The following is an 11,889-nucleotide window of genomic DNA, read 5'->3' as shown; positions in this document are numbered from 1 at the left end:
GTTCAGGCAGGTCCCGACCACGCTGGGCTGGAGACAGATTTCCAGGCTTCGAGATGTGACAGGTTCCTGGCTGCGGGTCACGGTCCCAAACGTTTGGAAACCACCAGCTGAGGTGGCCTGGTTCTGAGCTCCCCTTCCTGGCACAGGGCAAGGAGGGCAAGGGGAAGGGAGGGGGGAAGTGAATGCTGACAGTGTCTCCCGGGGACTTTTAGGACAGCAGCTGATTCTGGGAAGGAAACCTTTGGCACTTTTTGCCCCATCCCAAGCCCGTGTGCAAACTCCCCAGACAAAGGGTGCATTCGGGGGCAAGGCAACCCTCTAAGAACAGGACATCCTCGGCCCAGGCCCGCAGTGACTCACTCTTATTCAGAAATGGTGACAGCTCACCCTTTATCCCAGACGGAGACGCGGGCCTGTGGAGGTCCCTTCCTCTCTGGTGTTGCAACCACAGAGGAAGAAGTCCCCAAGGAACAGCTGGGGGAGTGCTGGGGCCCAGGGCCCAGGGAGGCAGAGTACAATGGGAGCACAACACGGGGAGTTCCTGGGACACAGGGGAAATGCCTGCGAGTCAGACCTCAAGGAACGCCGGCAGGGATGGTGCGCGAGCGCCCCCACGTGGCCACCGGGGCACCCGACCTGCAACCACCTGTACCGCCAGCATCTCTAGAGCAGAGGGGCTAAGATGCTGACCCAGAAAGGGAAGAGACTCCTGCCCGGCACTGATGCTGTGCTGCCGAGGTCAGCGGCCCTCCTGCTGGCGGAAGCAGAATTTTAACGGGAGTGCCCCTGGCTCAGGCACCACCTCCCAGGCTCCCATCGCACGGAAGCAATATTCCTTTAAACCCACAGCCGTGAGGAAAGTCTGAACAGTCAAAAGTAGAGAAACGGATTTCGGGGCGCCCCTCCTCACCAAGGAAAGCCCTCGCGCCACGCAGACACGTGCCTGTCTGACGGCGTGTCTGCCACACAGAGGCCAGGAGGCGGGGCTCAGTCACACGAAGCATCTCTTATTCCCTGACAGCCACAGCTGGGGGCATTCTGCCACACAGAGGCCAGGAGGCGGGGCTCAGTCACAGGAAGCATCTTATTCCCTGACAGCCACAGCTGGGGGCACGACTAGGTGGAAAGCTGGAATACAGATGGTGTCCTGTCGCTGCTGATTTTTTAAAAAGCATTTCAGAGACACCCCTGGGGGTCTCAGGAGAACAGGCCCACGGGCCCCGCTTCTCGAGAGCAGAGCACCCACCTATTCCTGAGGAGCCGCCGCCTTGTTCCCGAGCCTCCCACATGCAGTGGCGCCGTGAGCCGCAGGAGGGACCGGCGGGCAGGGAGTGGAGGGCTGTGTGAGGAGGGTGCTGCAGCCCCGGCGCCACGGCCGCCCCAGCAAAAGGCCTGGCTCCTGTCTGGTCAGATCAGAGCGTCTGGATGGTGCATCGCTTGACGTCACAGCTCTCCCCGCAGTGAGCTGTCCCCATCAGAGAGACTGACTAGGTCTTTCCTGGTAGAACAGGGAGGACACTGGAGGTTCCCTGAGATGGAAAGAGCCCTCGTACGGAGGGACCCCTGGGATGGCCTGATGGTTATGCCCAGCGGGCAGGGCGGGGTCCCCCCATGCAGAGAAGGTCATTACAGAGGAAGGGCCCCTAACAAGTCACGAGGTGTTTGGCACCGTTGTAGCACCCAGTATTAGTGGCAGTGTTCTTGTCGTCATCTTTCTGTCTACAATTGGAGGGTCTGGGGACAGCCAGGATACCAAGGAGGGATGGGAGGCCCCCTGAGTCAGGACGAGGAGGAAGGACTGGACACACGGAGCAGGAGGCAGCCCACAGGGGCCAGGACAGCAGCCGACGGCAGAGGCTCCGGGAGGAAACGGGAAGCAGGGCAGTCCCAGCACCTGCCCGGCCCGGCCCTGCACCCACTATGCCGGGCTCTCTGCTCTCGGCTGCCCGCACCCTTCTCCACGGGAGCCGTCCCAGGGCCCCCCTCCAGCACCCTCCTCGGCCCCCTGCATGCCTCCTGCTGAAGCTGGGAGCTCCCACGCCGCAGCCTGGCCACGAGGCCGGCTGATGTTGACGTGGAACCGCCAGTCTCTCCCAACCTGGATTTGAAGCCTCTCACGAGCCTCCATTTCTTCCTTGTTTCTGGGTCTGACCACATCTGGACAGGGACGGTCAAAGGGGTTGGGATGGGGCCTCTCCCGGGGCTGACCCTGAGGCATCCGATTCCAGAGAGCCAGGCGCCCGGGCAGGTGGCAGGACTCGGGGGAGGGGAGAGGACAGGGGAGAGACAGCCTGGGAGTGAGCAGGGGGCAAGGCCCCATCACCCCAGAAATGCCTCGTAGTCCATGTACCACACCAGCTGGCCCGACACGGGCTGGACGCCCGAGATGGGCCACTTCTTGGGCTCGTGGCCGACGCGGCTCACCAGCAGGGTGATCTCGCGCTTCAACCGGCCCATGACCAGGACCGCCACCCTCCTGGCGCGGTTGATGAGGGGCAGGCTGAGGCTCATGCGGCGGCGCGGCCCGGAGGGGCTCTCGGTCAGCACCACCAGCTGCTCGCCCTCCAGGCCGGTGGGCGACTGCGGGAAGAGGGAGGCGGTGTGCCCGTCGGCGCCCATGCCCAGCAGCACCAGGTCGAAGCTGCTGTTGGCGACCAGGGCGGAGATGTCCTCGGCGTAGGCCTGGGCGCCCTGGTCCTCCTCGGCACAGAGCCGCTGGCGCAGGTGCACGGGCATGGGGTGGACGTGGTAGTGCGGGAGCCTGACGTGCTGCAGCAGGTGCGTCTGCAGGCCCTGGAAGTTGGACTCAGGGTCCCAGAGCGGCACGCAGCGCTCGTCCACCAGCCACAGGTGCGTGTGGGCCCAGGGGAAGGCGTAGTGGCCCATGGCCAGCTGCTGGAACAGGGCCACGGGGCTGGAGCCGCCCGAGAGCGCCAGGTGGAACTGGCCAGAGCGCCGCACGGCCTTCATGGCGGCCGCCTCGACGTCGTCGGCCAGCTTTGCGATCAGCTCCTCGGGCCAGGCAGTGACCAGCGGGCGATCTCGGTACGTGGACCTGAGAACCTGGAAGTCACTGGGCGAGGGAGCGGAGCCGGGCCCCGGCACCAGCTGCTCCGGCTGCTGCACCGAGAAGGACAACTGGCCGCCACTGAACTCAAAGTCCAGCAGGTGCCCGTTCTCCGTCCCTCCGGGGTAGAGGCGGGGGGCCTCACGGGCCAGGCTGTCCAGCAGGGGGGTCCAGAAGGCCCAGGAGGCCAGCAAGTTCTCTGTGGTGATGAAGGAGTCCTTGCGGCCGTGGAAGATGCGGGAGATGAGGACGGAGTAGGCGTCCTGCTCCCGCACGGGACTGTAGGCATAGAAATCAGACAGTGGGCGGCCGAAAAGGTGGAGCCCGGGCGGGCCCCCCACCTCCTCCCAGCTGCCGGGCAGCGTGGGCCTGAACAGGTTCCGGCTCACCAGCACCGCAGGGCTGCCCAGCGCGCCGTGCCCAATGTGGAAGATGATCTGGCGCGGCAGACACGCGCTCTGCTCTGCGACCCAGTGCTGCTCGCTCTGCGCACAACACGCCCGGTTCTTGAACAAGACCCGGACGTAGCCCACTCTCTCGTCCAAGGCTTTGCCCGACATCAGGAGGAAAGGGACGCCCTCCCAGCGAAGGTTGTCCAGGTGAACGAGGATGCCTGCGGGGACAGGGACGGTGGAGGTGACACTCCAGCACGGGAAACGGACTTCCCGACCCAGTGCTGCTCGCTCTGCGCACAACACGCCCGGTTCTTGAACAAGACCCGGACGTAGCCCACTCTCTCGTCCAAGGCTTTGCCCGACATCAGGAGGAAAGGGACGCCCTCCCAGCGAAGGTTGTCCAGGTGAACGAGGATGCCTGCGGGGACAGGGACGGTGGAGGTGACACTCCAGCACGGAAAACGGACTTCCCACCCACTTGCCTCCCCCTCCTGCCTCCCTGCCTGCCAGCCAGCCCCCTCCCCCAGCCACTCCTCTGGGCACCCACGGCCTTGCTAGGCTCACCCCCCACCTTTCACCCCTCCCATGATCTTCCCTCCAGCAGTGCTCAAAAAGCAGCCTCGCCAGGACAGTGTGGCTCAGTGGTTGAGCATCAACCTATGAACCAGAAGGTTACAGTTCAATTCCTGGTCAAGGGCACATGCCCGGGTTATGGGCTCAATCCCCAGTGTGGGGCATGCAGGAAGCAGCCAATTGATGATTCCCTTTCATCACTGATGTTTCTCTCTCTCTCTCTCTCTCTCTCTCTCTCTCTCTCTCTCTCTCTCTTTCCCTTCCTCTCTGAAATCAATAAAAATATATTTATAAAGAAAGAAAGAAAGAAAAGCAGCCCTAGCCAGTTTGGCTCAGTGGATAGAGTGTCAGCCTGCGGACTGAAGGGTCCCGGGTTCAATTCTGGTTAAAGGCACATGCCTCAGTTACAGGCTCGATCCTTGGCCCTGATCGGGGCCTGTGAGGGAGGCAACCAATCGTCTCTCTCTCACAGCAACGTTTCTCTCTGTCTCCCCCCTCCCTTCTACTCTCTCTAAAAATCAATGGAAAAATATGCTCAGGTGAGGATTAACCAAAAAAGAAAAAAAGAGAGAAAGAAAAACAGCCTCGGGACCATCGCAGACACCGCCTCTCCTAGACTCACGGTCCCCGAGGAAGGGGAACTGGGCTGAGGTCGGACCCAGAGCCTCTGAGAAAAGTCCCAGGATGGGAGATGCTGGCTACTGGGGCGGGGGGCGGGTGGGGGGTGTACTAAGGGCCAGGCGCTGAGCGTCCTCCTGACAGTTCCCTGCCCGTGTCCCTATCACTCTCCCTGCAGATCTTGGCAGGTTTTTCACCGTCACTGAACCTCACATTTCCTCCCTCTAAGTGCAGATAATAACATGCCTGCCACGTGGGTGCATGCGTGTGAGGACTACATGAGATGACGCAGATAAAGTGCCTGGCACAGCAGGTGCTGCTCCTGGTGTGGGGTATTATCTGCAGCCTGAGGGAGCACCCTCTCCCAGAAAGCTCTGAGCCTCAGGGACTGCCCAGAGGATGGCTCTGGGGGGCCCTGCCTGACCAGCATGGTCCTTGCCCGCGGGGGGTGCTTTGGGCAGTGGCCGGACAGGCTTGCAGCCTCACTGGGGGGGGGGCGCGGAGCTGGACGTCAGCCCCACGAGGGTGAGAGCCAGCTCTGGAGGATCTGTGGACAGGGACTGAACTGACACTGTCACGGGGTGTCCTTCGCCCTGAGGGAGCCAGCAGGGGACCTGCTGCTTTAAGCTGATGGGAGGCCCCCAAGTGCCACTTGAAAACCCCACTTCAAGACCCTTCTGGCCTAAACCCAAGGGCGTCTGGGCTGGGAAAGCAGCGTCCAGTGGGGAAGCCCGCGCCCGGCCCGGGGCCCACCTGCGAAGGTCGGCGTCAGGCTGAGGAAGCCGGCCGGCTTGTCCAGCTCCCTGCGCACCTGCTCGCTGTAGGCCTGGTACTGGCCCAGGACGGCGCTGCCCTTCCGGAGGCCCCGCAGCGCCTGGAAGACCTGCAGTTTGTGCCGCAGCACGTCCTCCGAGCTGCCGACGTCGGGGGGCAGCTCCATGGCCACCAGCGTGAGGATCTCCGTCAGGTGGTTCTGCAGGACGTCGCGGATGACACCGTACTCCTCGTAGAAGCTGGTGCGACCTGGCGGGAGGAGAGGACGGGGAGGCCATAAAGGTGGGGAACACGCCCGACGTCCCGAGGTGCACCGAGACCCCAGCCCGCGTGCCTCGTCCGCACCCCAAGCCCGGTCCACAGAGCCCACAACATGGTTTATGCAGAAACCCTCGAGAGCCGTTTAAGAGAAGGCGTCACACTCTCCGGGCTTCTCTTGTTTGACGGAGGAAACACGAGTTCCGTTTTAGGTGAGTTTCAGGAATTGCGTGGGGCAGGCTCTGGCCCCGGCAAAGGCCAGATTGCACTTGCAGACGCCTGGCCGGCCCTGGCCCCGCCCCTCCCTGTCAAAGTCCTTACAATGTTGTTGAGAGACACCAGGAAAAAGCTATGACAATAACAATCATGGGTATCAGCCCACTTACTCCTCACCATACCGATATCTGAGGACGTCCTGCTGTGACCTCTGGGGCTCAGAGAAGTTAGGTAACTTGCCCAAGGTCACACAGCTGGTTAAGGTTTGAAGCCAGGCAGTTGGCCCCGGCACCTGCAGTTCTTGCCACCAAATACCTCCCTTCCGACTTCCTGCCACCCCATTGAAACGGCCACAGAACATGGCACTCAGGGTGATGCCCGGTGGCCCAAGCACCAGGGACTTCAGAACAGAGCACAGTGGTCGGAGGAGCAAGCTGAGCGGGGCTCCAGAGGATGGGGTAGGTCAAAGGTCAGGGACCCCATGCCTGGGGGCCCAGTGCAGGTGTGAGGGGGTGGGGCAGCGCTTACATCCCTCAGGACAGTTAAATGCCTCAGCTGCCATCAGGTGGCGCCGCACTGGAGTGTGGGCTCAGAGTGACCGAATCTTCTAATTTTTTTGGAGAACATAAACATTTGGACCAATGAGTGTAATCTCATGATTTTTAAATGTGCACACATAATTCAGATTGCTTAAAATGCTGCATGTCTCAAAGACATGTATGTTGGGCTGACTGTCCCTGGGCCACATCCCAGTTGGGGTGGACAGCACGCGCCAGAGGGCAGAGGCCCCAGCACACAGCTCAGATGGCAACACTTGGCCCGGCAGAAGCAGCCGGTTTGTGGCTGGGAGTAGCAGGAATCCAGGACAGACGGAAAGGGCCTTGGGAACTAGACTGAGGAGTCTGAGGAGCTATTAAGTTCTTGACCTCAACTAGTTAAAGAGCTACCATGTGACCCAGCAATTCTACTGTCACGTAGAGACAAGAGAAAGGAAAGCATATGTCCACACAAAAACTTGTACACGGATGCTCACAGCCACATTACTCACAATAGCCACAAAAGAGCAGCATCCTGCATGTCCACCAGCTGACGAATGCATGAAGAACATGTGGTCCACCCACAGAACGGAATATTAGGCAGCAATGAAAGATGTCGCTCTGACAAACGCTACAACATGGGTGAACCTTGAATACATCATGCTAAGTGAAATAAGCCAAACACAAAAGGCCACAAATCGTATCATTCCACTGATGTGAAATGCTCAGAACAGGCAAATCCATAGAGACAGAAAGACCAGAGGTTGTGGGGGGCTGGGGAGAGGGGGTATCAGAGGGGCAGCCAAGGGGCACAAGGATGAGAATGTTCTAAAGTGGGCCGTGGGGATGGCTGCCCAACTCCGTGAACATACTCGAGCCACTGAACTGCACACCTCGAACGGGTGAACTGTGTGACACATAATTACCTCTCAACAGAACTGTGTTTTACCAAGTGTTGGAGCAGGAAGTGGAGACAGGAAAGAGGCGCTGTGGGAAGGTCAGCGGCCAGGGCCTGCCAGGTGGCCTGTCAGAGGGGCAGCGGAATGACATCAGGCAGGGCGGGGCGCGTGGAGCCACAGTGACGCGGACGACATTCCGTGGGTGAGTGAACACTGGGTGGAGACAGGCTGGAGGGTGAAAGGCAGTTCAGGGTCGGGACCTGGAGTGGGGTCTCCAGCCAGGCCGCCTGCTCGGCCATGTCTTAGCCCTGTGGCCCCGGGGAGTGGCTGTCTCACACGTAAGAGAGGAATCGGCACGTGCCTCCCAGTGGGGCTGCTGCGAGGTTAATGAGTCCACACACACGCAGGCCTGGCACACAAGAAGCACCATGAACACTGGCTGGTGGTTGGGCGGCGTGAGAGGGGCCCCAGCCAGGCAACTCGGACAGCCATCACCATGTGGAAATAAAAAGAGTTAGAAAAAGTAGTTCTATTTCATGAAAAAAATGCAAGGATGGTTTTAGCCCTAACTCTGCTGGGTCTGAAGAGGTGGTGTGGCATCCAGTGAAAAAAATCTAAAAGGTGCCCGGCCAGTGTGGCTCAGTGGTTGAGCATCAACCTATGAACCCAGGAGGTCATGGTTCAATTCCCGGTCAGGGCACATGCCCTGGTTGCGGGCTCAATCCTGGGTGTGAAGTGTGTAGGAGGTAACCGATCAATGATTCTCTCTCATCATTGATGTTTCTCTCTCTCTCTCTCTCTCTCTCCCTTCCTCTAAAAAAAAAATCCTAAAAGGTAGCTGGTGGTCTGAGACAGGCCTGGGGAGGCAATGACAGGGGGATTATGCTGGATTTCGTCAAATCAAAAATGCCATCGATGGTGAAAGAATCATTTTTTTATAACCTCGAAGAAAAGGGGTGCCAATTCAACTGTCACTTTGCCAGTGGGAAACCCAACTTCAGAGATGGGGAAAATGTGTCTTAGAATCGATGAATCGCAGCAGATTTAAGAGTATAAAGAGAATAAAGCTTTGCAAACAGAGGAATTTTTGATGGTGAGAACACAGCAGAGTCCTTAAAAGCCCTGTTATCTGCTTACTATTCATTAGTTTAGCAAATCCCTCAGTGGCCCTTTTCCTATTTTTATCCCCTCTCGGTCCGTGGGGAGAAGCACTTCCTAGGCTTGCTGCCCGCTGCGTAAAAGAGAGCTTCCTTTCTTCCTAATTTCAAGCTTCAGGGGGTGCCCGCGTGCAGCACAGCCCACAGATTGCAGACTTTGATCCTTTCCTGGCTGGCTCTGTCTTTTCCGAGTTCAAGTGCAGTGACCAGAACCTGTGCCTCACAGGGGGAGGCCTGCAGCTAAGCCCAGGCACAGGGAAGGGAGGGGCGAGGCCTCCTGAAGATGCCCACCAAGCTAGGCTTTTCTAGTTGCCACCAGCTGTTGTGGACTGTTCTTTGGCTGTTGTTTTTTTCTGAAAATGATCTGTATTGACCCCTAGCATCCTTGCCTGGGTTGAAAGGTGAGGGTCAAAGTCCATCGATGTGAACAGGATGGAACACAGCACAGTGGCATGGACGATGGAAGGAAGGCCCATACACTGGCTTCCATCCTGCCCGAGTCCAGGGCTCGTCCATGCTCACAAGCTAGAGAGACCCACCGCTTTGCCCCCCAGCTGCGCTGCCCCTTGAAACCTCAAGGGGTGGCATCCCAGGAAGGCAGGAGAAGTCTGGGGAGATGTCATAACAAAGTACATGTTCCACTTTGGCCTATCAATTCCACTTCAGAAGTATACTTAGAGGAAAAATAAATTTAATACTCATAAGTGTTCTAGAATTAGATAGTGGTTGCACAACTTTGTGAATATATTAAGAACTAGTGAATTGTACATTTTAAAAGGGTAAATTTTTTAAAAAATACATTTTTATTGATTTCAGAGAGGAAGGGAGAGGGAGAGATAGAAACATCAATGATGAGAGAGAATCACTCATCAGCTGCCTCCTGCACACCCCCAACTGGGGATGGAGCCCGCAACCCAGGCATGTGCCCTTGACCAGAATTGAACCTGGGACCCTTCAGTCCGCAGTCCGATGCTCTATCCACTGAGCCAAACCCGCTAGGGCTAAAAGGGTAAATTTTATGGCATGTGAATTATATCTTAATTTTTTTTTTGAAAGCTCACAAAGGACTATTTAAAATAGCAAAAACGGAAACAACCAAAATGCCTAATAATAGAACAATCCATACTCTGTGGCATAAACAGAACTGAACAGAAATACAGAGCTACTAAAAGGTATATATTAGCCCAGCTGGTGTGCTCAGTGGTTGAGCATCACCCTATGAACCAGGAGGTCACAGTTAATTCCCATTCAGGACCCATGTCCGGGTTGCAGGCTCTCCCCAGTATAGGGGGAGTGCAGGAGGCAGCCAATCAGTGATTCCCTCTCATCATTGATGTTTCTCTCTCTCACTCCCTCTTCCTATCTGAAATCAATAAAAATATATTTAAAAAATAAAAATAAATAAGTCAGGTGGAGCCCAGGGCCTGAGGCCACGCCCACTTCCTATCCTGGCCAACGTATATAAAGAGTTGTAAAGTATTCCCACGTACATACATCTCCAGATTTAACCCTCAAGACACCCTGAGAGAGACAGAGAGAGAGACGGAGACAGACAGACACTGGGTCACCGTCACTATGTACAGAGACTGCTGGGACCTGAAACCGGTCCTGCTGCCTCCACATTACGGGAGATCCCAATTTCCTGGTAAAAACAGGGCTTTAAAAGCACAAGAAACGAAAAGCCAGCTGAGATCCGCACCAACACCTTCCGGGATCACTGAAAATAAAGGGGGCTGGGCCCAGAGGGAGCGGTCCACTGGTCGGGACGCCTGGCACTGCCCTGCGCTCACCCTGGCAGCTCTGCAGACGGAGGGGGGGAGGGGAGGGGGACGACGACTGCACTGCTGAGTGCCCGGCGGCCCCTCTGGCACACCAGGCGGAAGGCAGGCCAGCTGGCACCTGGGAGGACCCTGGCTGCCCGTCCCTCAGTGAGAGGCACTGAGTGGTCACTCCGCCCTCAGAAGTGAACATGCATCACGCTCCCTCCCCAAGGTCAGGACAGGGACCCTCCCTAGCCGGGCCTCAGTCCATCAGCGGCCCAGCCCTCCTTCCACAGAGCCTTTGCCAGTGGCCAAGAGCGGGACCAGCAGGCATCATCTCCACAGAAACCAAGTGGCCCAGCCGAGGTCACTTCCTGCCTGGCCCATGGGGCTGTTTCAGGAGACCCAGGTCCCAGGTTCCTGTGACTCTCAGGGGCTCACTGGATGGGGACCCCTCAGGAGGGCGCCCAGATGAGAAGAGGGAGCGGCACTGGCAGCTGGAGGGAGGACTGCTTCTTCCTTCCCTCCTCCCAAGTCTCTCTCCGTGTCTCTCTCTCTCTCTCTCTCTCTCTCTCTCTCTCTCTCTCTCCACCCCCTCCCTGCTGTCTATGCAGTGGCCTTGATGCTGCAGCAAACTCCTCTGGGCCAGAGGCTGAGACAGAAAAGGAGGAAAAACAACCACTCGCAGCCGTGGAGGGAGGGAGCTGGGGCAGCCAACCCCGCCCCTGTGGGTGTGAGTGAGTGGGGGTGGGGACATCCTGATGACCTTGCAGCTCACAAGTCCCTCTCCCGGGGCCTGCAGCAGCTCAGGCCAGAACAGCTCAGCTCGTGTCCCAGCCTGGCTCAAACCCCCGCCCCTGCCAGCACTCGGGGTGGTGGTCCAGGCTGCCACCGGGGACCCATCCCTGCCTCCCTGCACAGGACTCAGCGAGGGGTGCACACCTGCAGGAGAAGGAGAAAAGCCAGGGGCTGAGTGCTGGGGGAGCTGGAGGGAGAAGGCCCCACCTTGCCCTGCGGCTTCATGGTCAGAGCAGAGCGCCGGGCTCAGAGCCTGCCTGCTGGCCACACTCAGTCCCCTGCAGCGGGGAAAGACTGCCTGCCTGTTTCCTACCCAACCCCGGAGAAGGCGAGCTGAGGCCCTGACATGCCGGACACAGGGCTTCCTGGCCATGGTGGGGGGGCTGCAGGTCAGTGCTTGGGGCACCAGAGCTGCACAGGCCACTTCCTGGATGTGAAGAATGCGTGTCCTAAGTCCCATGGGGTTGGGGGGGAGAGAGAGACAGAGAAAGACACAGAGAGAGACACAAGGAGAGAGGCAGAGAGAGAGACAAAGAGAGAGAGAGACAGAGAGAAAGACAGAGACAGAGAACTCACTTCCTCCAAAATGCTGCACTTTGTCTAGCCCCTGGCTCCACGGGGATCCTGCAAAGAAACCCACAAATGCCAATGGGTCCAAGAACTAAGAGGCCATGGCGCCCACTGGGACCTCCAGATAGTGCGGCTCTTCCCCAACCTGCGCGGGCACAGGAGCTGCCAGTCAGGGGGAGGGGGGGAGGGGGGCGCCCTGCGTCCTAGCCCTGCGGTGAGCAGGCCAAGTCCAGGCAGAGCGGGTGCTGGCTGCCACTGCAGGTCCAGC

At 58.5% G+C, this 11,889-nt stretch overlaps 1 protein-coding gene across 1 annotated transcript in view; it reads right to left on the bottom strand.

The window, feature by feature from the left end:
* Positions 1-1,066: 1,066 nt before the first annotated feature.
* H6PD (hexose-6-phosphate dehydrogenase (glucose 1-dehydrogenase)) overlaps positions 1,067-11,889 on the bottom strand; it is a 20,492-nt gene continuing 9,669 nt past the window's right edge. The window contains exons 4-5 of the mRNA XM_005873398.2: positions 5,407-5,676; positions 1,067-3,680 (exon numbers count right to left, since the gene is read on the bottom strand). Coding sequence (XP_005873460.1) covers positions 2,320-3,680; positions 5,407-5,676 — 1,631 coding nt within the window. The 3' untranslated portion in view covers positions 1,067-2,319. The remainder of the gene's footprint in view (positions 3,681-5,406; positions 5,677-11,889) is intronic.

The sequence above is a fragment of the Myotis brandtii genome, unplaced genomic scaffold, assembly GCF_000412655.1.
Source record: "Myotis brandtii unplaced genomic scaffold, ASM41265v1 scaffold410, whole genome shotgun sequence".
Classification (NCBI taxonomy): domain Eukaryota; kingdom Metazoa; phylum Chordata; class Mammalia; order Chiroptera; family Vespertilionidae; genus Myotis; species Myotis brandtii.
The sequence above is the reverse complement of the archived record's forward strand: the minus strand, read 5'-3'. Positions and strand labels throughout refer to the sequence as shown.